This window comes from Dasypus novemcinctus, chromosome 5, assembly GCF_030445035.2.
Source record: "Dasypus novemcinctus isolate mDasNov1 chromosome 5, mDasNov1.1.hap2, whole genome shotgun sequence".
NCBI classification, from domain to species: Eukaryota; Metazoa; Chordata; class Mammalia; order Cingulata; family Dasypodidae; genus Dasypus; species Dasypus novemcinctus.
The window spans coordinates 101507611-101534343 of NC_080677.1; the positions used below are offsets into that span (position 1 = coordinate 101507611).

The 26733-nt window shown below is 36.7% G+C and overlaps 2 protein-coding genes across 7 annotated transcripts in view; one reads left to right on the plus strand and one right to left on the minus strand.

Moving 5' to 3' along the window:
• WASL (WASP like actin nucleation promoting factor) overlaps positions 1 to 23470 on the minus strand; it is a 70768-nt gene extending 47298 nt beyond the window's left edge. For both annotated transcript variants that reach the window (XM_058297308.2, XM_058297307.2), the window contains exon 1: positions 22997 to 23470. In XM_058297308.2, the coding sequence (XP_058153291.1) occupies positions 22997 to 23113 (117 nt within the window). In that variant the 5' untranslated portion in view covers positions 23114 to 23470. The remainder of the gene's footprint in view (positions 1 to 22996) is intronic.
• Positions 23453 to 26733, plus strand: part of LOC101421259 (hyaluronidase-4-like) — a 108928-nt gene continuing 105647 nt past the window's right edge. For 2 of the 5 annotated variants that reach the window (XR_009185876.2, XR_009185875.2), the window contains exon 1: positions 23453 to 24099. The gene's annotated coding sequence lies outside the window, so the exon portion shown is untranslated. The remainder of the gene's footprint in view (positions 24100 to 26733) is intronic. The other 3 variants (XR_009185877.2, XR_011648844.1, XR_009185874.2) reach the window with 3 other exon arrangements.

Below are 26733 nucleotides of genomic sequence, written 5' to 3' on the forward strand. Positions count from 1 at the left end.
AAGGGAGGTGGCTGCTCTCTAGCTTCCATCAAGGATGCACTATCTCTACATTTGTGCAGGCCCCTGCAAAAACCTGTCTCTGGTGGACCATACCAGAGATTGCACACAGACCTTTTCTTTGACCCCAAGGAAAAGGTTCTAAAATGAATGTTTACCCATGTTTCCTACTAAAGGTGGGACATACTATGACCAAGCATCATGTATTACTTCTAGGAGAGGGGCCAGAGAAGCACTCTGTGAGCAAAAATATCATGAAGGAAGTTAGAGATGTGTTGTTATCAGTAATTAGTTTCAAAAATTTCTTTCAACTTCACAACAGTCAATAATAAACTTGCTAGAACAGAGATCCTTTTCTGTAAAGGACCAGACAGTAAATATTCTGGGCTTAGTGGCCATAGGGTGTCTTTCACAACAATTCAATTCTACTGTAGTGAGGAAAACCAGTCATGAACAATTTGGATGTGGCAGTGTTCCAATAAAATTTTATTGATAGAGGAGCAGGTATGGCTCAGTAGTTGAGCACCTGCTTTCCATGTATGAGGTCCCAGGGTCAATCCCTGGTACTTCCTTTACAAATTTTTTTTCTTATTGACAAATGGGCTGGTTTTGCTTCATGGGCCATATTTGCCAAGCTTTGTACAACAGGAAAGATGGAATTATTTTTATTTTCATTTAAAATTTTTTTAGAGAGAAGTTGTGGGTTTACAGAACAATCATACATAAAATACAGGATTTCCATATACCACCCAACCATGAACACCTTGCATTGGTGTGGAACATCTGTTATAACTGATGATAGCATATTTTTATATTTGTGCTATTAATAAAAACTCAGTTTAATTTAGGGTTGACTATGTAGTGTAATTTCATGGATATTAAAATTTTTTATTGTTACCACCTATACAATCTAACATTGCCCCCTTTAAAATATAAATATATATACTATCTATATCTATATCTATATACACACCCATATATTTTAGTGCTGTTAACTGTATTGACAATGTTGTTATCATCACTACAACCTATTAACAAAACATTTCCATCACTCCAAACAGGAACCCTATACATTTTAAGCCTTAACTTCCCATTCCCTCTCCACAGCCCATACTATGGTAAACAGTATTCCAGAATCTATTAGTTTGCTTATGCTATTTCAAATCAGTGAGATAGTACTATATGTGTTGTTTGTGTCTAGCTTATTTCACTCATTGTGGTATCTTCCAGGTTTATACATATTGTGACATATATCAAACCTTCATTCCTTTTTAGAGCCGTATAATATTCCATTATATACACACCACATTTTATCCATATTCATCAATTGATGGTACACTTGGGTTGCTTCCATCTTTTAACAATTTACATGTGGCAATGAACATTGGTGTGCAAATATCTGTTCAAAACCCTTTCAATTCTTTTATATCTAGTAGTGGATTGCCAGGTCATATATGGTACTTCGATACTTAGTTTTCTGAGGAACCACCAAGCTGTCTTACGCAGCAGCTGCAGCATTTTATAATCCCACAAGAAATGAATGAGCGTTCCTATTAACTCCATATCCTTACCAACACTTACAATTAAAAAAGAGAACACAACTTGTAGTCAACCTAATGGATGTGAAATAGTATCTCAGAGTGGTTTCTGATTTGCATTTCCCTGATAGCTAATGATGGTGAGCATCTATTTATGTGCTTTTCTGCCATTTTCTATAATTCTTTGGAGAGACGTCTATTAAGTCTTTCACCCATTTTTAAAGTGGGTTGTCTTTTTGTTATTAAATTGGAGGATTTCTTTACATGTACTAAATATTAATCCTTTATTAGATATGTAGTTTCCAACTATTTTCTCCTATTACGTATGTTTTTTTTTTTCATATTCATAATGAAGACCTTTGAGGAACAAAAGTACTTTATTTTGATTTCTATTTTTTTCTTTTGTTGTTTGTGTTTTGGGGTTAAAGTCTAAGAAACCACTGTATAACACATTGTATAAACAATGTTTAAACCATTGTATAAACACTGTATAACACAAAAGTCTTTTTTTTTTTAAGATTTATTTATTTATTTCTCTCCCCTTCCCCCCACCCCGGTTGTCTGTTCTCTGTGTCTATTTGCTGTGCCTTCGTCTGCTTCTGTGGTTGTCTGTAGCATGGGAACCTGTGTTTCTTTTCGTTGCATCATCTTGTTGTGTCAGCTCTCCATGTGTGCGGCGCCATTCTTGGGCAGGCTGCACTTTCTTTCGCGCTGAGCGGCTCTCCTTATGGGGCACACTCCTCGTGCGCGGGGCTTCCCTACGTGGGGGACACCTCTGCGTGGCACGGCGCTCCTTGTGCGTATCAGCACTGAGCATGGGCCAGCTCCGCACAGGTCAAGGAGACCTGGGGTTTGAACCACGGACCTTCCACGTGGTAGACGGACGCCCTAACCACTGGGCCAAGTCCGCCGCCATTGATATCTTAACACTATTTAGTTTTCCAATCCATGCACACAGAATATCATTCCATTTCCTAGGACTTCTCTAATTTCTTTTAGCCATGTTTTAGTTTTCTGTGTATGATTTCTGCCTTTTGCCTGTAGACTTTAATCCATTTCCACTTAAAGTCTTCTGCTATTTAGCCTTTATAATATAAGTCTTATACTTTTCTGTCTCTCATATCTATTAAAGCCTACTTTTATAGTTACTTGCTTTCTTGTGTTGCACCATATTGAGTGCCTTTTCATTTCTATCTGGATATATGTTTTAAAATTGGTTTTCTTTGTGGTTACCATAGGGTTAAAATTAAACATTGTAAAGATATACTAATTATATTTTGTTTGGTACCAACTTAATTTCAATGGCATGTACATAAACATTTCCTATACCCCACTGCTGCCCCATCATTTTTTTTTGTACTTATTACTACTTATATCTTTGTACATTGCACATCCAAAAACCTAGATTTAACATTAGTTTTTTTTTTTTTAAGATTCATTTATTTATTACTCTCCCCTCTCCCCCACCCCGGTTGTCTGTTCTCTGTGTCTATTTGCTGTGCTGTCTTCTTTGTCCGCTTCTGTTGTTGTCAGCGGCACGGGAATCTGTGTTTCTTTTTGTTGCGTCATCTTGTTGTGTCAGCTCTCCATGTGTGCGGCACCATTCCTGGGCAGGCTTCATTTTCTTTAGTGTTGGGCGGCTCTCCTTACGGGGTGCACTCCTTGCGTGTGGGGCTCCCCTCTGCGGGGGACACCCCTGCATGGCACAGCACTCCTTGTGCACATCAGCACTGCGCATGGGCCGGCTCCACATGGGTTAAGGAGGCCCAGGGTTTGAACCACGGACCTCCCATGTGGTAGACGGACGCCCTAACCACTGGGCCAAGTCCACCGCCTAACATTAGTTTTTAATGCATTTGCATTTTAGCTTCTATAGGAAGTAGGAAGTAGATTTACATACCAAACAATACAATACAATAATACTGGCATTTATAATTACCCAAATAGTTACTTTTACCTCTTATCTTTATTTTTTATGCTATTTCAACCACTGTCTAATGTAATGTCCCTTTCATTTCAGTCTGAAGAACTCCTTTTAGCATTGCTTGTAGAGGAGGTCTAGTGGTAATGTACTCCCTTAACTTTTATTTGTCTGAGAATGTCTTAGTCTCCCTCTCATTTTTCAAACAGAGTTTTGCCGGAAATAAAATTCTTGGCTGGCAGCTGTTTTCCTTCAGCACTTTAGGTTACTGCAACCTACAGCATTCTTGCCATTTTGGTTTCTGATGAGAAATCAGCACTCAATCTTATTGGGAGTCTCTTGTATGTAACACATTGCTTTTCTTTTGCAGTCTTCAGAACTCTGTCCTTTGCATATGATATTGTAAACAATACATGGCAGGATATATTATTCTTCATGAATATCCTCTTTGGTGTTCTCTGAGCTTCTTTGATGTGCATATTCACATACTTTGCTACTGAGTATATGTGTATACTTGATGGTGTACCATAGCTGCCTTTAGGCTACTTCTACCTTTAATGTTTCTTCTTTCTTTCTGCTCCTCAGCCTTACTTATTTCAAGTGTCTTGTCTTCAAATTCACTGATTCTTCTGCTAGCTCCAATCTGCTCTTGAAATACTCCTGGGCATTTTTCACTTCAGTTATTTTGAGTGTTCAAGTCCTGTAGTTCTATTTGGTTCCTTATAAAAATTTATGTCTCTTTTTTTTTTTATTGACTTTGTAATAATATTACATTAAAAATATATATGTGAGGTCCCATTCAACCCCACCCCCCCACCCCCCCCCTCCCCCCCCAAATTTATGTCTCTTTACTTAAGACTCTCATATTGTTCATCACTGTTTTCCTGATATCCTGTAGTTCTTTCTTTGTAATTTTCTTCATTTCCTTAAGAATTATTAAGATCATTTTTCAAAGGCTTTGCCCCATATGTCCACATTTTTGTATTCTTCATTGGTGTTTTCTGTATTTTTATCATCTTCCTTTGGATGGGCCAGCATTTCCTGTTCTTTGCTGCCTTGTACTCTTTAGTTGAACATTGTACATTCTCAACCCTGACCTGAGATGGCGCCGTCTGTTTTGTTGTTTTTGTTTGTTGTTTTTTTTTCCTGCTCGTTGTCTGTTTTCTTTAGGAGGCACTGGGAACTGAACCCAGGACCTCATGTGGGAGGTAGGTGCTCAACTGCGTGAGCCACATCTGCTCCCTTCTTGTTTTTGCTCACCTTTTGTCTTCTTTAGGAGGCACCTGGAATTGAACCCGGGACCACCCATGTGGGAGGTGGGCATACAAATGCTTGAGCCACACTGGCTCCCCATATTATACATAACAATATTTTAAAATTTTAACTCTGAGGTTTACTCTCTAGCATGTCTTGTCCTTGGTTTTGTAACCAGCTAGTGATATGACAGCTTCCTATGCGGAGGATTTTCCAGAGCAAATGCACTCTGCAAGGTTTTTCCTGTCTTACTGGTGCTTCTTATTCTGCCATCTTTCCTGGAACTAGCCCTTAAATTCCTGAAATATTTTTATACTCTCTACAGATGTAATATTGTTGTCAAATGACAAGGCAATCAGTGTATTTATGACCAAATTGGTAGGGAAAAAACAGTATAGAAGAGGTGTCAGGAAGTTAATTAGTAATAACAGTAATAAGTTATTTGTAAAGATTTTGTGATATTTATGGTATTTCTTATGATCTTCTCTAATTCTAAATAAATATTCACTTTCATACCTAATTTTTTATTCATTTCCTTTAAAAGAAGCCAACCAAATTATAAATTATATTAGCTTTGGTTCACAAAATTTAGGTCAGCCCTGCTAGAGGTAAGAAAATGATACAGTGAACAGAGCAATAGAATTTCATATTTAAAGAAAACGAACAGGGAAACGGATATAGCTCAACCAAATGGGCTCCCACCTACCATATAGGGAGTCCAGGGTTCTATGCCCAGGGCCTCCTGGTGAGGGCAAGCTGGCTCATGTGGTGAGCTGGCCCACGTAGGAATGCCACCCTGTGCAAGAGTGCTGCCCTGTGTAGGAAGACCGCCCAGGGCAGGGAAAGCCACCCCACGCAGCTGACACTGAGAGCTGGCACAGCAAGATGATGCAACAAGAGACACAGAGGAGAAAAAATGATGTAGCAGAAGAGGGAGTTAAAGTGGCACAAGAGAGTAATCATCTTTCTCCCACTCCGGAAGGTCCCAGGATCAGTTCCTGGAGCTGCCTAATGAGAATACAAGCAGGCACAGAAGAACACACAGCAAATGAACACAGAGAGCAGACAATGGGATGAAAGGGGCGGGGGGGGGGGGGGAATTAATAAAATAAATCTTAAAAAAAAAAAAAAGAAAGAAAATGAACAACTCTATGCCAACCTACTCATTTTGACAAGCCACACTTAATAACCTTTTAACGTATAGTGTCATCATCCAGTTAAGAAAGCAGCTTCGAAAAACCATTTAATAAGGTAGGTGAGAAAGGTCAATGGAGGGGGGGGGGTAAAAAGAAAAACAATTCTTCTGTATTCAGTCCTCTACCCAATGTAGGAATCCTTCATGTAACATTCTTAATAGATGATCACACAGCATTTGCTTGAATGCTTGCTCTTGGGAACCTCACAATTTGAAGAAAATATTGCCTTATTGTTGAGTAGCTCAGCTAGAAAATTTTTAATAATACTGAACCTAAACTTGTTTTCCTGGCAGTTCCTACCCTAGGCATTTTATTATTTATTCAATTATTTAAAGATCTACTGAGCATTTATTATGTGACAGACACAATGCTAGGTAAATTTAGCTACAATGATGCAAAAATAGGGGGTTTATACCATTCCTCTAATTGCAGCATACTTATTTTTGTGTAGTGGCAATAACATTTTCACTTCTCAGATCATCTCTCTTTCAGTTAAAATTTATTCTGCTCACTCCTCATTTGAGCTGGTTTACAGATCCCTTAGCAATCTGGTTGTCTTATTAATAAGAAGTGAAAAAGATTTCATGTATGGTCTGATCAGTGCAGAATATTATCAAAATGATGGGGGAAACAATTTAGATCCAATCATAAAAAGGAAATGCATATGTTGCTTCATTCTCATATACTATATACTGAAGACACATGGTCCTGTCTTTCTGAGAAACTAACCTCTGTCATACCTCTCTGAGCCTCCATTTCAAACAAAGGCAAAACACCCCCTCTCCTCCTTTTTTTTTACCTAGCTAGGTCTGCATCTTTTAACTCTCAGCTCAGATATCACCTCAGGGACCCTTTCCCTGAATTACCCTTTCCCTCATTCTGGAATGGGGGCCTGTCCATAGGTTCCCACAGCACCTTCATTATAGCAGTTATTGTAATATCATCTGTTCACTGAGGTCTTGTCACTAGACTAAGAACTCCTTGAAGATAAAGTCCTGTTTTATTTATATATTCACACAGGAGATGGCACACAATTACATAATTGCTAAAATTAGGGGGGAAAAATAACATTTAACCTACCGCTACAACTACTTAGGAAGATAAGCAACATAAGCTTGCCTGAAGAGACACTTGTAAGGGTCCACAGTCAAAAGTCAGAAGGAAGGGAGCAAGCAGTGCCTGCTATCAGTGAGCCATGTCAAGGTTCTCTTCAAAAAAGTGAGTTGATGGTTAGGTAATTAGGTCCTTTCAAAATATACAAAGAATTGAGTTAAACATTTTTTACTGAACAGGAAATGCTCAAGAATAAGATAAAGTACAGAATCAAAAAGCCAATAAAAAGCAAACATACTGAGAAACTAAAATTCATTTGGAGGGGAAAAAAAGTTCTAAACAAGAAAAATTGTAATTATAATTATTAATAACAACTCTCCTGGAAGGAAGCCCAATCGAGTGCTTCCGGAAAGAGGAGTTACATAAATACTCTTCAGCTCCAGCCCACATTCTCAGAAAATATAGCACTACGCAAAGAACTTTATTTATCTGGAATAGTAACAAATCTAGAAAACACTAAAATAATTAGCAGGAATGAGAAATATTAAAGAATCAAAGGGACATTATATACAATATGAAAGAAAGAGCTGTAACTGGCTGGCAATAACCCTAAGAGTAGAACCATACTGTAGTTAAAATCAATAAATTCAGAAGATGCAACAGGGTAAGAGATTTTGTATCCTACAGTGACAAAAGGCTTTGCAGTAAGACAAGTCAATACAGCATAGTAAAATACGTGATGTTCAAAATGTTCAAATAGGTGAGCTAGTTTATTATATAAGAGTTAAAATAAGTTCAGTAATGAATGTGGTCTATTTAACTAAAGCAGGATAAAATGGGTATAGTTTAGAAAGACTTCTTTCAAAACCATTAAAATATTTTAAATCATAAACTTTTTAATTAAAATCTTCAGAACCTTAAAACTATTTAACTAGAATCATTGAGGCAACTGGAATTTTCTAGATCATCAAGAAAAACACCCACTCAACTGATTTAATATCCATGGATCAGTAATACAATGGGGATACTCTGCTCAATGCTGAAAAATGAAGATGCTCTTTAGGGAATAATTTAGTAAGAGTTCAAAGACACATTGCTATGCGAAAAAAAAAACGAGATGCAAAGTCAAGAGTTAGTATGCTACTATTTGTATAAAAAGAGCAGGAACAAGAATAAATACTTGGGGAAGCAGACTTGGCCCAATGGATAGGGTGTCCGCCTACCACATGGGAGGTCGGTGGTTCAAACCCCGGGCCTCCCTGACCCGTGTGCAGCTGGCCCACAAGCGGTGCTGATGCGCGCAAGGAGTGCCCTGCCATGCAGGGGTGTCCCCCGCGTAGGGGAGCCCCACGCGCAAGATGTGCGCCCCGCAAGGAAAGCTGCCCAGCCCGAAAGAAAGTGCAGCCTGCCCAAGAATAGTGCTGCATACACGGAAAGCTGACACAACAAAATGATGCAACAAAAAGAAACAGATTCCTGGTGCTGCTGCTAAGGATAGAAGCCGTCACAGGTCACAGCGAAGGGACACAGAGAGCAGACAACTGGGGGAGGGGGGGAATGGGAGAGAAATAAATAAAAAATAAATCTTTAAAAAAAAAAGAATACTTGCATTTACTTAAATATGTATAAAACTGGAAGGAGACACAGAAAAGTAACGCAATTGCTATCTGTTTAGTGGTGCTATGTGTATCTATATCTGTTTTGTCAGCAGAAGAAGGACTAGGCAAATGTAGGATAGGGTGTTAAAGATACTACTTTCTTTCCAAACTTTAAAATTTTTAAAGCATGTGAATTATTTTAGCTTTTCAAAAATTTAAATATGGATTTAAAAAATATAAATACACACACAAGAAAAATGCCTATTTATGTCACATTATGGCATCTAAGTATGGGGGGGAAAAGTGTCATTTTGACCTAGAAATTGTAGTTAGGAAGCATCTCTAGCAGCTTCCAAGTCTTCACTTAAAAATTTAAAAGTGAACATTGCTGAATAACACACTATGATACCTATAAAGCTATAAAACAATAAATAGCAAACTTTAGCTACTAGAGGAAGAGAGCCTATGCCTGTAATGAAGGCCAAAGTCTGTTATCTCCTTCATAAACTTTCCTATTGAGTCTTCTGAATTCTTAAACATGATTAATCATGATATGCAAGTGCAAAACTCAATTGGTTTTATCTTCCACATTTGTTATTCTATATACACAACTCTTAATTATTTAAGAAAAGTCACAGAGATGTGTGTACATATTATATATACAAACATTTAACTTGCTTGACTTTCATATATACTATGAAGGTGGGTAAAGGGCATGTACAGGGAAGGTTAATCTGAGAGCAAATGAACCAAATATGAGAATCTGAAAGCATGGGGTAGGATGAGGGCTTTTCTACAAATTAAGAGTTTAAATTCAACATACAACTTAAGGATCTAAAGACTTTAATTACAATATTTAAGACTATCCCATACATTATGCATAAAAATTAGACAAAAAATAAGAAGAGGCAGGAACCTTTTGTGAAGTTTTGCTTAAGATTTACACTGTATTCACATTTTAAGACACTTAAAATTGCAGTGTAAAACAATGACGATCTGGTCAATTATTTTGAAATACAGACTATTTATTCAATAAACTAGACTTATACTTCCTCTGAAAGCTCAATGCTGCTAGTTTCAAAATGCCACTTTTACTCATATTATTCAATATTTATTAATATAACTCTGGTTATTATTACTAAAATTGAAAGAACATACATAACATGCATGCATTTGCCACAAAGGAGAAGGAAGGTAAGGTAGGTCATGTTATTTCTTCCTTAAAATGTGTTTACCATTAATAAATTAAAAACGTGGATATTATCTCATAATATGTAACAAATGTTCCACAAGAATGTAGTGTGTTGATGGAGGGGTATTGTATGGGAACTCCACACATATGCATGATTGTTTTGTTAAGTTCACAACTTCTCTAAGAAAAATATATTTTAAAAAATAATTAAATAAGTAAAAAACTTGGGTGGGGAGATCTGAGATTTTCATATTATATACTACTACTCCATAAAATTACACTAAGCATCATTAAAGCAAAAACAGCATGCTAATGATTTTTCTCTTAAATGGATAAAGTGAACTTGGATGTACTTAATAACATACTTTTTTTTTAAATGTATGAATTATTTGGAAACTAATTCACTTTGAATCAAGTATATACCATTTATAATGTTACTTTCCACTCCTGGTAAGCCCCAGAGCTGGGTGTCTTGGGTTCGGGTAGAAAGGCGTTATCTGCTGTTAGGTTCTGGATTCTTCCTTCTATGCTCTGGAGCTGCACTGCCTAATAAGGTAGCCACTAGCCACATGTGGCCAAGAGTTACAAATTAAGTTCCTTAGTCACTCTAGCCATTGCCTAGTACTTAACTGCTACAGTCATCTTGAGAGCAAAGGCATGGAATTCTGCAATATCACAGGAAGTATTGCTCTGGAAATATCTACAGGAAAGTATTGCTCTGGAAAGTCTCAGGAAAGAGATATTATACAAATACTTTCTTAGAATAAGATGTGAAGCAAATAAGATCAAGGGTAAGTCTAAGATGGGCTCATAAGACAAAGGAATGTTCATATTTAATTCAGTGAAAATCATATTTATTCACAAAATGTCTGGCTAACTTAGAGACTAAATTTGAGAAGTACATTATATTCAATTTAACAAATATTACATGAAGAAAGTAGAAAGATAAGAGATCTTATCTGTTCAAGAAGGTAATAACCTAGTAAAGGAGATATGTTTAACAAATATACATGTACCAAAATGAAAGAAGAAATAAAGTCCTCTAGGAAGGCTGAGAAGGGAGCCTTGAATTCTGAGTGAGGACAAAATGAGGTGAGGTAATTAGGCATGATCCAGAGAACAGATGACTGAAAGCACAGACTCTAGGACAGGCCCTACCACTTATCAGTCATGTGATTTCAGGCCACGACTTAACCTACCCATCCCTGTTTTCCCATCTGTAAAATGCGGATACTATAACTAACTTCCTTTGGGGTTTTTCTGAAGATTAAATTAAAACATGTAAAATGCTCCGAACAGCTCCTGGCACATGATAGTATTTCCTAAGTATAAGCATTGTTCTTATTTAAAATGGAATAGGAAATGGAAAAGGAAAATGACAATATAGGAAAAAGGAAAAATGGCACTCTATCTTCAAAACCAAAACCAAAACCCACTAACAATATAAAGAGTCAATTAAAAAGACATTTGCACTGAATTGCATCATATGAAAGTGGTTAAATTGGGAAATTTTATGTAGTACACATTACCAAAAGAAAATTTTAAAAAAAATTCAATAAAATTTAGTAAAAAAGTACCATAATACCAACCTTAAAGAATAATTAGAGTTAAATCATTAAATCCTAATTTAACAATATGATTAGCTTATTTAGTTAATGACTTATGAATCTATTGTTCTTAAATACCAAGTACAGAGTATCAACCTTCTGTGGTAGCACAATGTAGATACAGAACAAGAAAAAGGCAAACATCATTCTGGAACTTAAGAATATCAAGAATTCATTTCTAACAATGTAAAGTGAGAAGGTGGAAACTGCTGGAATGAATTCCTTGATAACTTTCAAAGATTATTAATACAATGAAATGACAAGTTTCCTTTTTCTTTTCTCTTTTTCTCTCTTCTGGTGTGTGTGTGTGTGTGTGTGTGTGTGTAAAACTACTATGTATTAGCAAATATAGATAATGTATTTATTCAGGTTTGTATTCTCATAACATTTCATTTATTCCATGAAGCATTTTATCACTGAGTGGTTTCTGTTACACGTCGTTCATTTGTGGGGTCTGCTTCACCAATACACCACTGTTCACCCTCTAAGGAAAGGGTAATGTATTCTTCAACTATGTATCCTTAGCCCCTGGAACAGTACTCATTTAATTGCTAAATTGAATCAAAAGGGATTTTTTTCTTAGAATCATATACATTATTAAAATTACATAAAATACTTTTTCAGAAGGGTAGAGCTTGCTAACTTGTGGTATTTAAATTATTTTCAGAAGAATGACAAAAGTTTTCCTTATGGGCTCATCCATGAATCAAAAACACTTATATGATATTATGAAAAATCTCAGTTAATAAATGGTCATTCTTAATAGTTTAAATGTCACATATCAAGGAATTTGTTTCCATCATTATTTATATACATAGAAAGGGGAGCAGGAGTTTGGGGACAAAAAAAAAAAAAAGGGAAAAAGTAAGCATATCTGGTCAACATACATTTGCACTCCCCCCACTAATTTCAGGACATGTCAAGACCAGTAAATCTGATAAACACAGAAGTAGTAAATAATTTCCAGTACGTTTAGTTAGCTAAACAATTTTATGGTTTTTCAATTTGGTCTTAAAAATAGATGATGGCCCCATCTTATATAAATTGTTGTGATCCATGCACTGTATAAAAATGCAATGTTAATAGTTAACCACTCAATAAATATTAAATAGACCCACCTTTTCTTCTAACTATGCCAAAGAAATATAGGTATAAGACATGGATTTTAACCTCAAGATATTGCTTTTCAAAAAGAAGAAGGGAATAATCTGAAATACATTATTTCATTATCAGAAATGCAAAGACAACAATTAGAATGTGTAATTTTCACATAGAATTTATACCTCTGAAATATATTTCTATTTTAATTTACATCAAGGGTACGCATCTAAAGAAGAAAACTATTTCCTTGAAATATCTTACGTCTTTTTCCCCCACCAGAATTCCAAGTTATAATACTAATATCTACTGTTGAATTGCGGACTTGTGTCAGAAATAGTGCTAAGAACCTTACTTGTAATCTCTCATATAGTATCAACCTAGAAGGCACCAGATTCATATACGAGGAAATTAAAACCGATATTCAGTAACTTGTCCTTGATCATAAAGGTAGCACTGATATAACTTAGTTATGAGCTCAAGTTTGCCTCACTGCAGAGCCCCTGCTGTTAACCATAGTACTATCTCAGTCCAGTAAATATCTTGAGAAAATGCCCCATGGTTTTTAAATGGGGAGGTGGGATTTCAATTCCTTCCCTAAAATTAAAACTTTAATTCAACATTAAGACTGTAATAATACTTAATAGCTAATTTTGACCACAAGAAAGGAAGGTAAACAGATGAGTTTTTAAGCAACCATATTTTCTTATTAAACTATACAACCCATACTAGCTACAGATCTGAAGAATGATTAAGAAAGATTCCAATTAATTCATCAAAGCCCTATTAGCCAAAACCTTGTAAGGATATTGAAGAAAAGGCAATTTCAGATCAACACCCTTTCATGGATGCAAAACTCCAAAATATTAGCAACTCAAATCCAGCAATTCAAAAAAAGAATAATCACGACCAAGTAGATATTGATCGGGGAATACAAGATTAGTTTAACATTTCAAAATCTACATATTTCACACTAACAGAAAAAGAAAAAAATCATATGATTGTCTCAATAGATGAAGAAAACACACCTGCCAAAATTTAACACTCATTCATGATAAAAGCTCTTGGCAAAGTAAGAACAAAAGGGAACTTCCTCAATCTGATAAAGAACATTTATAAAAAACCTACTTCCTCCATCAATATAAAAAACAAGGCTAAGATATCCATTCTCATTCACCACTTCAATTCAACAATGTATTAAAAAGTCTAAGCCAGGACAATACGTCAAGAACAATATATAAAAGGCATAAAAATAATAAAGGAAGAAACAAAACTGGCATTATTCACCATGCATAAAAATACCAAAAAATCTACAGTAAAGCCACTAGAATTCATAAAATGAATTCAGCAAGGTTGAAGATTATAAGGTCAATATACAGTATATTTCTAAGTTAGCAGTTAATAATTAGAAAATAATATTTAGAAATACCATTTACAATAGCACAAAATACACTAAATACCTAGAAATAAGTAAATAGTGAGATATGTTATGTTCATGGATTGGAAAACACAATATTGTAAAATGCCCATTCTCCCCAGATTGTTCAATAGAATCAACATGATCTCAAAAAAAAATGTTGGCGGACTTTCCTGAAAGAAGTTGAAAAGCTGATTTAAATTTAGGTGGAAATGCAAAGGACCTAGAATAGACAAAACAATCTTGCAAAAAGAAAAAAGCTGGAGAGTTCAATACCTGATTTTAAGATTCATGGTAAGGCTACAATAATCAAATCAATGTGATACTGACATAGGGATAGAAAAGTATCTTGTTGGACAGAAAGTGTCCAGAGAGAGATCAAATATATGAGGGCAACTATATATGAAAAAGGTGCCAAGTCTATTAAATGATGAAAGATAAAGCATTTTAACAAATGATGCTGAATAAATTAGTTATGTGTATGGGGAAAAAATGACCATCTCAAGGAAAAAATTCATATGATTATCTCATATAACCTTTACTATGCTCCCTATACAAAAATTAAAGATGAATCACGGACCTAAACATAAAAGTTAGAATCAAAGGTTCTAGAAGAAACAGAAGAGTGTCATTGTGAATGCAGGGACTGGAAAAGATTTCATAGAACACAAAAAGCACTTTATATACATGAAAAAAATGATAAATTAGATATCATCAAATCTAAAATTCTAGGATTCATAAAGACATTACTAAGAAAATAATTAGGCAAGCCACAGAATGGGAGAAAATTTTTGGAGTACATATATCTAACAATGGCCTTGTATCCAGAATACAGAAAGCATTCCTACAAATCAACAGTAAAAGGATAAATAACCCACTTAAAACCAAAAAAAAAGCAAATAAAAACCACACTAAGTCACCATTTCGCACCCTCCAAAACGGCTAAAATAAAAAAAGATGGAATGTTGGTGAGGATGTGGAACAGGTAAAACTCTCATACATTGGTGGTGGAAATGCAAATGACAGTCACTTATAGAACTACTTATAAAGATAAATATATGTCTTCCCTATGAAAATGGAATTACAAAGATGAATAAGAATACGTGTTATACACACACAAAAAAACTTGTACAAGAACCTTCATAGGAGCCTTATTTATAATAGCCAAAAACTGAAAACAATTCAAACATTCATCAACAGAAGAATGGATAAACAAATTGTGGTATATTCATCAATGGAATACTGAGCAATAAAAAAGAGCAAACTCTATGTAATAACGTAAGATGAGTCTCAAAAATATGCTGAGCAAAAGAAGTCAAAATAGGCAAAACTAAGCCACAGTGTCAGAAATCAGAAAGTGATTGCCAAGGGATAGGGTGGTAGAGAGGCAGGAATCATATTGACTGGATAGGGATATACAAAAATATATTTTTACTTATATCATTATTACTATATGAGTATTTAAATCACCAATAAAAATAAAACATAAGTCACAAAGGCAATTGCAAATTTTCTAGTATCCATATCAAATAAAGTAAAAAGAAACAGGTGAATTTAGTTTTAATAAATTTTACTAACCTAATACATAAAAATAGTATATTTCAACATGTAATATTTTTTACTTTCTTTTTCTCATACCAAGTCTCAGAAATCAAGTGTATACTTTCACATGGTGCATCTTGATTCAAACTAATCACATTGCTGCTACTCACTAGCCACAAGTGGCTAGTGGCTACCAGCTACCGCACTGGACAGGAAGGTAGAAAATAATGAGCATTATATTTGTAATGAGAAAGAAAAGTTGTTTTTAAATAGTAAGTCACTTGGCTGCTATTAGAGCTCTTTTTCCAAAGTCTCACAGCTGTGTGTTATATAATCATTTTGGTTATTTCGAACTGTTTCTTAGCAAGATGTAAAAGTTTCTTGTTTTTAAAAATGAACAGGTTGGTCCGAGCTAATGGAAGAAAGAGAAACAACACAAAAGAACCAATTAAAACTGGAGCATGAAAATGAGCCTCCCAATATGCATGTGAAAACAAAGAAGCCCCACGATGTTGAGAGAGGTCCCAGAGTCTGGAACAAGGAGAGCACAGAGGCATGGAAAAGGCCCCCTGAGAAGAGGAGAAGCTCAGGGCTCAGTAGTTGAGCCCTACCATATGCCCGATCACACACCACATGGCAAGACACCAGGATCAACAGTAGCTGACATTGGTGAGAAACCATCTCTGATGAAGCCTTGATTTGGACATTCCACAGTTTCAGATCTGTTAACTTTTACCCTAAATATAAATGTGAACATGTTTCTGGTATTTTGCATTGACAGACCTTTAGCAAACTAAGACAGAGTATAAAACATATATATAGAAATAAAATGAATGGCAATAATAAGGCACAATGGCATTGTGGGGAAAAAATGGAAATATACTATGGTAAAGTTTTTTATACTTAAATAATGTAAAATGATATAAATAGCACTCAAAATAGACTGTAATGAATTAAAGATATACACTGTAAACTGTAAAAATAACAAAACTAAGAGTTCAAATAAGCGAAAAAAGATAAAACAGATTAAAAAAAAACTAAAGTAATCCAAAAAAGGCCAAAAAAAGAGGGAAGCGAGGGAAAGAAAATAACAAAGAACATATGGGACAAATAGGAAACAAAGAGCAAGGAAGTAGATTTAAACTCAGTCATATCAATAATCACATGAATTGTAAATGGCCTAAACATTTCCATTAAAGGGCAAAGACTGTCATTTTGGATTTTACAAAAAAACTATGTGTGGCCTAAGAGAAATTCAGTTAAAGACACAAATAGACCAAAAGTAAAATAATGTAGAAAGATATACTATGATAACACCAATCAAAAGAAGGCTACAGTAACTATATTAATATCACACAAAATAGATTACAGAGCAGAAGTATATCAGGAATAAAGAGGTCATTTCATAATGATGAAAAGGTCAGTTCATCAAGATGACATTCTTTTCAATGCCTATGCACCTTAAGAAAAACTAGAAAAAGTAAAACAAACTAAACTTAAACCAAGCAGAAGGAAACAATAAAAACAGGACAGAAATCAATAAAATAAAAAAACAGAAAAATAGACCAAAAAAAGAAAACCAATGACTCCAGAAACTGGTTCTTTTAGAAGATCAATAAAAACCGATCAACCTCTAGCCAAGTTGATCAAGAAAAAAAAAAAAATTACATGATGCCTGGGATTCACTTAAAAATAATACAGAGAAGGGGAAAATGGGTAGAGATATTGAGCATGAGTTGAAACCTACTGAAGCTGGATGATGGGTACATGTAGGTTCACTATATTCTATTCTGTATGTTTAAAGTTTCCATAAATCATGTTAAAACGGGGGAAAAAAGCAAAAGGTAGTTCTATATGTACTTCATAAATTGCCAATATGTTCCAGAATATGATCCCTCTCAGCTAAAATGTAAACATAATATATGTAGGTATATGTGCATATAAAAAGGGTGGGAAAGAGTCACATCAAACCATTAAGAGTTGTCTATGGAGCATAATTGTATTGGGGGATAATAGTACTTTTAACTTTTTATTCAGTATAGTGCAGTGTGCTTGTGTGTATTATTTGAAATGAGTAGAACTGGGTATTACTTTTGTACTTAAATTTTTTATCAAAAAAAACAAATGATCAGTACTATGTTAAGAAATTATAAAACTCCAGAGGTCAAAATAATAAAAAAAATACTTATTTTCCAACGGGATACCTCAGTATGTCAATTCTTCCTAAATTAATCTACAAAATCAATGCTATTTCAAATCAAAGCAAATATTTGTCAGGGGCTGGAGATGGAAGGTAAAACCTTAACAAAATATTAAGTATGGCAGTTTGAGATTATATATGAATCCCCCAAAGAGAGATTATGCTTGTAAACTGTATCATGCCTCTGGGCATGATACCCTTTGGGTGTATTAGATTGAGTTGACATGTCTTGATCAAATTATCTGTTAAGATTAGGACTTTGATTTAACCACATCAGTAGGGTTTGGCCCAGGGTTGAGTTCCTGTACCCATGATGAGCTGATATAAATAGACTCTCACTCAAGAGGACACATGGAAGAGAAGATAGCTCTGTCATGTTTGATCCTGGGCCCTGGGGAGAGATGAGCCATTTACCCGATAGGTTCTGGATTAAATTGATTACCAAAAGAAAGACACTTAGAAATACTTCCATTTTACTGCAAAGGAACCATACTATGAGCCAAAAATGTCTTTTAACTGATAATTCTCAATTCAGAGTTGACTCTTCTATTATTAATTCTGTTCACCCTGGTCTTTTTTAAGTAAAATGCCTATTAAATTGTGATGCTTAGAAAAAGGGAAGTTAGAAATGGGAATCTACATGAAGTGATTTTGGATTATCTATCTTTCTCCTAGGTATATACTGTCTTTGTCTCCATTGGGCAAAATGAGGGATTAATGGGAGGGCTGCCCTTCCCTGCTACAGAGCCCCTTGCAATTAGAATTTTAAGAATGATAAAACATTAAAGCCAGAAAAGACTATAGAGTTATCATGTCCATCTCCCTGATTTTCAGATTAGGAAACTGAGGTTCAGGAAGGCAGAGATTCTTGTTCACATTCTCAGTTAACTGATGTCAGTGCTTAGACTAACAGCCAAGAATTTCTTTTATACCCGTTCTCCTTTCTTTTAACAAATTAAGACTAAGTCCAGATATCATCTATACCAAATAAATGAAGATTTTGGATAAACTGATCCAACAATGAGTAGTGCTGAAATAGTGCCTAAGAAGTGAGTAATTACCATTATTCAACCAAAATTATTCATTGATTTGTATGTTAGATATTTAAAAAATTATAGAAAGCTACATAGGCATAAAATCTAATCTCTTAAAATTATACATAGGGTGAGAAAACAAAAGCATATAAGCAAATTGAAACAAATGCTGAAGAATTAAAGCAGTAAAGGTTGAAGGTGGTTAATAAAAATGAGCTTAAGTATCACTAAATCTTGAAACAAGCAAACAAATAAACCAAGTGAGTTTGACAAGGAAAGTTTATGGTCAACAATATTAATAACCTCAAAGACAGCTGTAGACGGGCTAATTTAAGGTTGTATTTTTCCAATTCCTTAATTTCTTACTCAGGGCTATATACATAAAACTCCATTTGGAAAGACTGCATATACTCTTTATAGAAAATAAATTAAATCACACTACATGAAAGACAACAGAACTCACTGCAAAACAAGACCAGATAATATTGTTTATATCCTTGCTTGTTTTCTAAGAAAATACTACAGCTAACGAACTGCATCAGAATTATTTATGCAAAAGTATTTAACACATATTTATATATTACATTTAGCTTTAAAGGAAACCTCAACTTTCACAAAATCTATTTTTAAAAACTGTGGCAAAACAATGATTTACTGAAGATTCACCTTCTCCATGAAGTCTTATTCATGCACCAATCCAGAGTCCCGTTAACCTCTAGGCATATTTTCATCTCGAAGAGATGTGTATGTTTTTACATACTTTTTCGGCTAGTGGTTATAAGAGCTGTTTTTATCCCAATTCCCTTTCCTCCCTCCTACATCCAAGTGGGATTAAGTGATGCTGGAGTCTTTCTAACTCTCTTGAATTTTACCAGTTTGAATTAAGACTGCCTTAATTCAAATTCGTCATTTTTCATGTGGACTACTATAAACATCTATCTGATCTCCTTTGTCACTACTCTCACAACCTCAGTATACCTTCTTCTCTACTGCCTCGACCTTTCCCTCCGAACTTTCTAAAAGACCAGTCTTATTGTGTAGTTCCCCATTAACCAGTGCAATATTTCCTCACCTGTATCTCCCTCCTACAGCTATGAAATATACATTGATATGTTAAGAAGTCAGAGAAATGCTGTACTAAAAAAACCTGTTTTAGTGTAATTTAAACTTAACTCACAAAATATACTCCAAAGATTCAAGGAATACCTACTAACATTTTCAATTTGTTGCCAGATTACCCTTTCAGAAAACAGTGGCCTTCAGCTGTAGTTCTCAAATTTTGATAGACATCAGAATCATCAGTTATGCTTGCTAAAAAAGAAATTTGCAGGTTCCATCTCAGATCCAGTGAATTAGATTGTCTAGGAACGAGGTCTAGCCTTATGCATTCTAATAACCTCCACAATGATTCCAATACACACCTAAATTTGAGAACCCAAACAAGTCCTCCTACCTCCGTAACAAATTAATTAAGTAGGTCCCCTAACTTTTCAAGCTTGTTAACTGGGGAGTACCTACTAATCTTAAAGATTCAGGTATCACGCTTTCTAGAAAGCATTTCCTTATCTTCTCTCCCACCGCGTTCCTCTCCTTTGATCCTCTAAACCTACCTTACCCTCTATAAAAATAATAGTTTTTATCTATTTAACATCAGTCCCTCTAATCCACACAACCATCCCATGAAATAGTATTCTTAATTTACAAATGAGAAGACCAAATCCAGGTCAGGGAGGTTAAGAAACTTGCCCAAAGTGACCCAATGAGTTTGAACCCCTGTCTGCTGGCTATACAGTCAAAGTATTTTCCATTGTGACAGACTGCCTCTTACACATCACTTGTAAGATATAACTTACTCATTAGTTTATGCCATTTGTTTCCCCTTTTAGACAGAGTAAGCTCCCTAATGAGAGGCGTCAACTTACTTTGACCTCAACATCTGATTAGGCAATGTATGAGTACATGTTTGTTGAATGAATGAAAGACGGAATGAAGCTCCTCCAGAGCTGAAACTATAACTACTTCTACTTCCTTTCTTAAATAATTAGAGCTCCACTTCTTGTGTAACATATTTGGCCTGACCTGTAAATCTTAAAGCTGTATTTATTGAGACAATGTATTTCAGTATTGTTTTAAATTAACAAATATTGCATAAATAGCAAAGAGAAAGAAGATTATTTCAAAAAATTGAAATATTCTTATTCTACTCTCTATTAACTGGGGACTTCTAATACTAAAGATAATCTTTGCAAAAATTTCATCCCACAAAAGCAGACAACTATAACAGTTTGATATTAAATGAGAAAAATTGAAATGGTAAAGTGCCTTGGTTAATAAGAGATGACAAAAAGAAATCGGGCATTCCACAATCTTAATTCAGCAGTTTATTTGACTATAGACTAATAACTAATCAGTGAGCAATGCTATCTTTCTTGATCACAGCATTCTTTCACGTTTTTTTCAAACAAGTAAACACTATTGATAAGCACAGAGCAATTAGTACACTTGTGTATAAAAGTAATGTCCTTCCTGCCAAAAGTTAATGTTCCTGGCACTGAAACATGATACAACTACTTCCTTATTGATACACATTACATATCAAAAATAATAAGTCAGCAAAATTTTTTTTTTCATTTTTGCAGGGAATGTAAGCATTCAAAATGCTAGATTTTCCTAACTTGAAAATATGCATAAGTTAGTGCTGCTTTAAGAACCTTACATTTTAATCGCATTAATTTTTGATGAAAAAAAAAAGATTATTTCTTTAACAGCACTTTTAGAAAAAAAATCAATAACAACTAACAACAAACCTTCTAAAACAACATGATGTAGTGGAAAATACAATGGACTAGGCATCAGGAGTCCTGGTTTTCTCGTTTCGGTTACATTACTAAATTGCTATGTAATTTAGAGCTCAAAGGATCAGTTTTCTTATTTGCTTAAAAAGGGGGGGAGGGAAGCAACTTGATTATCTTTAAAGTTTCCCAAAATTCTGTTTTTTATGTCAACCCTCGTGCTTCACTCTTGTAATCAGTAAACCTAAATTATGTTCTTGAAAGATTAACTTCTGAAACATGAAAAACATCTGAAATTGAATGTAATGATTCAATCTCTAACTGGATGGCATAGGATACAAAGGGTAGTCTCCTATGAAGTTAACAATTAATCCAGTAACTTTCCAGAAATTGTCTAATCCTAACGTCTTAGACAAGCAGGTGTAGTCTGGTTTGACATATTTAACATTACTAAGAGAGGTTATAAAATGGCACATCTGTGATGAAATTGTCTTAGGTGTTCCCCGGGTCCCAGTGCACATACTCTGCAGGTGCTCACAAGCACGGGGGGTAGAGGATTCAGCCAGCCTTTCAACAATCTCAACCACAGTTCGCCCTAGAGACCGCAGCAAGATGCTGCCAGACAAGGCCTACAACACGGAGCAGAACCTCCCCACCCCCCAAAACTGCTAGCAGCCAATGTAATGAATGCTTCCGTCAACAACACACATTCCCCTTCCCACAGAAGAACTGCTTGCTCCAACCAACCATCTGGGGTTGAAATCGGCCGCACGCCCCTAATCTAAGAATCATTCTTAGCCCCTGAAGACCAGCAACTAGGGAGATTGAGATTTCCCTGCGCAGAGCTGCGGGAGAGAGGCACCCCTTCAGATCAATGCCCTCCCCCCCCCCCCCAAAAAAAAATCATCAGCGGGGAGGAGAGGAGAAAGATGGCCTGGGTAAGATTGCTGGGGAAATAAACCATGTTTCTCTGCAACTGGAAGCAGTAGTATTTCCTGCCTTCGTTCTGAACCGAAGAAAGCCCAGGAACCAGCGCTCGACTCCATTCCCTTCCGAGAGCCTAAAGGAGTGTTAGAAACCACCTTCTGGTCTATTTCATTCACATCTGGGCCTCATTCTCGACCTAAGCGCTCCTCAAACCACTGGCATTGTGAAGTAAGGCACCTCCATATCAAGGACTTGGAGGTGAAGCGAGGGTCAGAGAAAGAGCCGGTTCCTGCGGTCATGAGGCTCGTGCAAGAAAACCCCCTTGTGGCCTGAGAATAAAGTTTGAACCAGTAGTAAAGACGCGGGCAGAGGCCCGTCCCGGTAGGGCTCCAGGACAGGCCTGTGGAGGTGACACTTCCCTGCGACCCAGCAGCTCCGGGAAGCGGCGTCCGATCGCTTCAGAGCCCAATGCCCACACCAAAGAGTGAGGCCGGGGCCGGGTGGGAGGCCCGGCCGGCAGCTGGACCCTCCCCGTGCCTCCTCCCCCACTCCCATTTCCCCCTTCCCGGTCCTCAAGCCCGGGCCCGGGAGATAATGTTGGGAGTGGCGACGCAGGTCTCGGCCACTGACCACACATTTCTTGCCGAGGAAGGTGAAGAGGGATTCGTTCTCCTGCGGGGTGAGGAGCAGGGACCCCACGTTGGTGACCCTCCGCGGCGGCGGCGGCTGCTGCTGGCCTGAGCTCATGGTTTCGCCGGCGGGGCTGGTAGTCCAGGGCCGTCTCCTCCGGGAAGTGGCGAGCGCTCGTTCTCGCTCTCGGTGACAGGGTCGGGAGAAGGGGAATCAGGGGCGCAGCATCTCACAGCTCCTCCGGCGCGGGAAGGAGAAAGCCAAGGGAAGGAGGAGCTGACGGCGGGCAGCCTTCGGGCAGCGCTGAGAGAAGGAAGCTCCCAGCTCCCGCCCGGCTAGGCTCGGGCCAGAGGCTCGTTGTGCTCGCAATCGGGCTACTGAGCTAAACTCTCAACTCCTCCTCCAACCCTCCCTCAGTGGCAGCAGTAGCCGCACAATCCAACATGGCAGCGGGACGGGCGAGACCACAGAACGCAAGAGGCGGGGGTGCGCCGGAAACGCGCGACTGCGCCGGGGACGAACCGCCTTCACCACGGCCGACCGCGCCGCGCCGGCCACGAGTCCCGCCCCCTTCCGGCCGAGGCGCGGGCCGCGGGCCGCGAGGTCTGAAGAGGGGCCGTGGTCCTGGCGCGGGCTTCGACCTCCGGCTGCTTGACACCTCCTGCGAGCGGTGGGGCCTAGCAGCTGCCGCCTGAAAAAAAATAGACGCTTGTCTCCGCAGCCGCGTCGCTCGGCCTCCCTTCAGCCAGCGCACACCTTTACGGGAGCGTCGGTGAGGACCCAGGTCCCACTTCCCTGAATGGCTATTATTTTTGAAGCTCGAGAGCAGAACGCTCATGCCGCTTGACAAAAAGGTCTGGAATCTGGAGACGGAAAATTGGGGAGAAGAGACGCTCTCCCCAGTGTTACTCTCTGGTTTTGGTCACAGCCTCAGGTGCTTAGAGTTTCTAAAACTTTTCCAAACTTCGATAGTGGAGGTGGAGGAGCAAACCGGCCTCTTCCATCCAGTACTTGAAAGTGAGATCCAGTGATGGCTGTTCAAAACTCCAGACCCACTTAGAAAAGATTTCTACATCCTGCTTGTCGTGTCACGTGGGTTAAATGTATGTACAGCGCTTAAATTCAAGGTCTTTTCTTAAGGGTCCTTGAACACATTCATTCATTCCCTGTCATGTGAACTGGAAAATATTTTTTTCTCTTTCTCAGACAGCAAAGACCTTGTTTTCTTTCGATTAAAAATAAAAGTACCCATTTGGGGGTGTTAGACGGTATCTGATATAAAACTTAAAAGTAAGTCTCAATTTTTTTTTTAGGTTGTATGCCTCAGAATATTGAAAGTTACCTAAGATAAATCGTTTGGTCAGTAAATTAAAAATTAAACAACTGGTTTGTAAAACGAAATTTTGGAGACGATAAATAATACCGGCTGCAATGAAGCGATAAAATTTTCATTTGACTATTCTTCACATTAAGTTAGCATTTATTGCATAAACTTTATCATCATGTTCACTACTTAATTTCAGTAAACAAAAACTCATATCAAACCAATCAGAATATCGTTTGTGGCAATTAAAGTTTGGTAAAACTCTTTGATTCTAAAATCTCTGATAGTTCCTAAAACAAATCTCTGATGTACTAAACATATTGATAAGCTACTGTCAATGCACTTTGAAAATATTATAAAAAATTACATTTAACCTTCACTTAATGAAATTGGCTAAGCAAGAATAAATCTGCAAAGGAAAATGAAAGCATTTCGCTTTGGGAGTCCTCACCTAAAACATGGATTTTTCTAAATTAAACTTGATTGATAATGTTAGTGGGAAAAGGGGATTTTAAAAAAAAAGCATGTGGACTATTTATAAAATAATTAGCTTCAGAAAATTAGTGATAATAGTGTTAACCTGGAGTTGCCACTAAATTACAGATCAAAAACTAAACCAAGAACGTAAATCAATTTGGTATCAAAAGCACAGTTCCTGTAAGTTGAAGACACAGTGACAGCAGAAAGCATTACCAATTCTTGAGAAATGATAGAAATTAGAGTTCTGATATTTTCAAACCTGTGAACTAGGTTAGTAAAATAAGTAAGGGCATCACACCTAAATTTGAGTCCCTGCCCAACCACTTAAAACCTTATGGAGGAACAATATGACTCAAGTTGTTAAGTGCGTGCCTCCCACAAAGGAGGTCCAGGGTTCCATCTCTGGCGCTGGTACCTTATGGGCTTTGGAAAAGTTGCTTCTCTGAGTCTGTTTCCTCATCTGTAAAATAGAATAATTTCTAATCATAAAGGTGCAGTGTAATAGGGATAAAGACATCTTCAGAATTATAAAATTTACCAAGATAGCAATATATGAAGGACTTGATAGCAGTCCTTGCCTATGGTCTGCTATGTTTTTCTTTCCCTTAGCTAAGGATCAAGAGTTGAGTTGAAATGTGTTTCTTTTATTTTTTCTCTTTCTATGTTCTATGTAAGCCTGATTCTTTTTAAACTGTTCTTTAAATTTAGAACTCTTAACTACTTTGCCAAAAATATGGTGGTTAATTTGGGGCATAATTTCTTTGTTAGCAGAATTTCTGACTTGGCTATATATTATGCCAAATAGGATATACAAACATAAGTATATAATCCCAGTTTGACAAAATAACAAAATTTTTAAAACTCTAAATTTCTAATTCATAAAAACTAAATGATAGAAATGTTTATGCTATAAATGCCAGTTTTTAAAATTTGTAGTGCACCGAACTATGTTTAAGATAGGAGAAAGAGATGTTGGAAACAGTTGTGAAAAATAGAAGCTGTAGAATAGGCAAATGGACAGTATGAAAATTGCTGAAAACTGTTGTGCTGCAATAATTTTACAGCCTCTAGTTAGCCTAGACTACTATTTTCATTACTTTTTTTTTTTTCAGGAAGTTTTAAACGTCTTACCTATTTGTAAGTGCAATTTTATGACTATTTGCCCTTGTTCTGCTTCCTTTAGAAATGGAGATTAAAAAGTTATAAACACTCTCGACTTTTCGCAAACCCCAGAGGTGGTGATTTGAAGCTGTATGTACTCCAGAAAAACATGTTTTTAAATTTAATCCATTCCTGTGGGTGTGAACCCATTGTAACTAGGATCTTTTGATGAGGTTTCTTCAGTCATGGTGTGACCCACAGATTTAATGCTATTACTGGAGTTTTTTATTAACAGAATGAAACTCAGAGAGAGAAAGCCACAGGTAATCAATGAAACTCAGAAGAGAATGGACAGGCCACAAGATACTGCCTTGTGTATTGCCACGTGACAAGAATCACCAGCAGCCAGCACCAGAGAGCCATAGTCTTTGGGCAGAAAGCATTGCCTTGATGATGACTTGATTGGGACATTCTATTAGCCCCCAAACTGTAAGCTAATAAATTCCCATTGTTTAACCTGGCCCATTTTATGGTATTTGCTTGAGCACGCCAGGAAACTAAAACATAAACCACTTCTTTAATTTTTCCTCAAGGCTTTAAAAATAGTACTTTTTCCATAAAATTTCAATTTAAGTTATTTTCTACCCTTTTCATGTTTTTGCTCTTCTCTATACTTATTCCAACACCTTGATACTGTTCTTAAAATGTGAGAAATGAAAGCATTAACATTACATTGGAAATATAACTTCCTTGCTCTTTTGAGCATGTGAACAAGCAAAACTTTTTCCCCCCTCTTATCATGAATAAAGGATTCTATTTTCCTCATTTATCC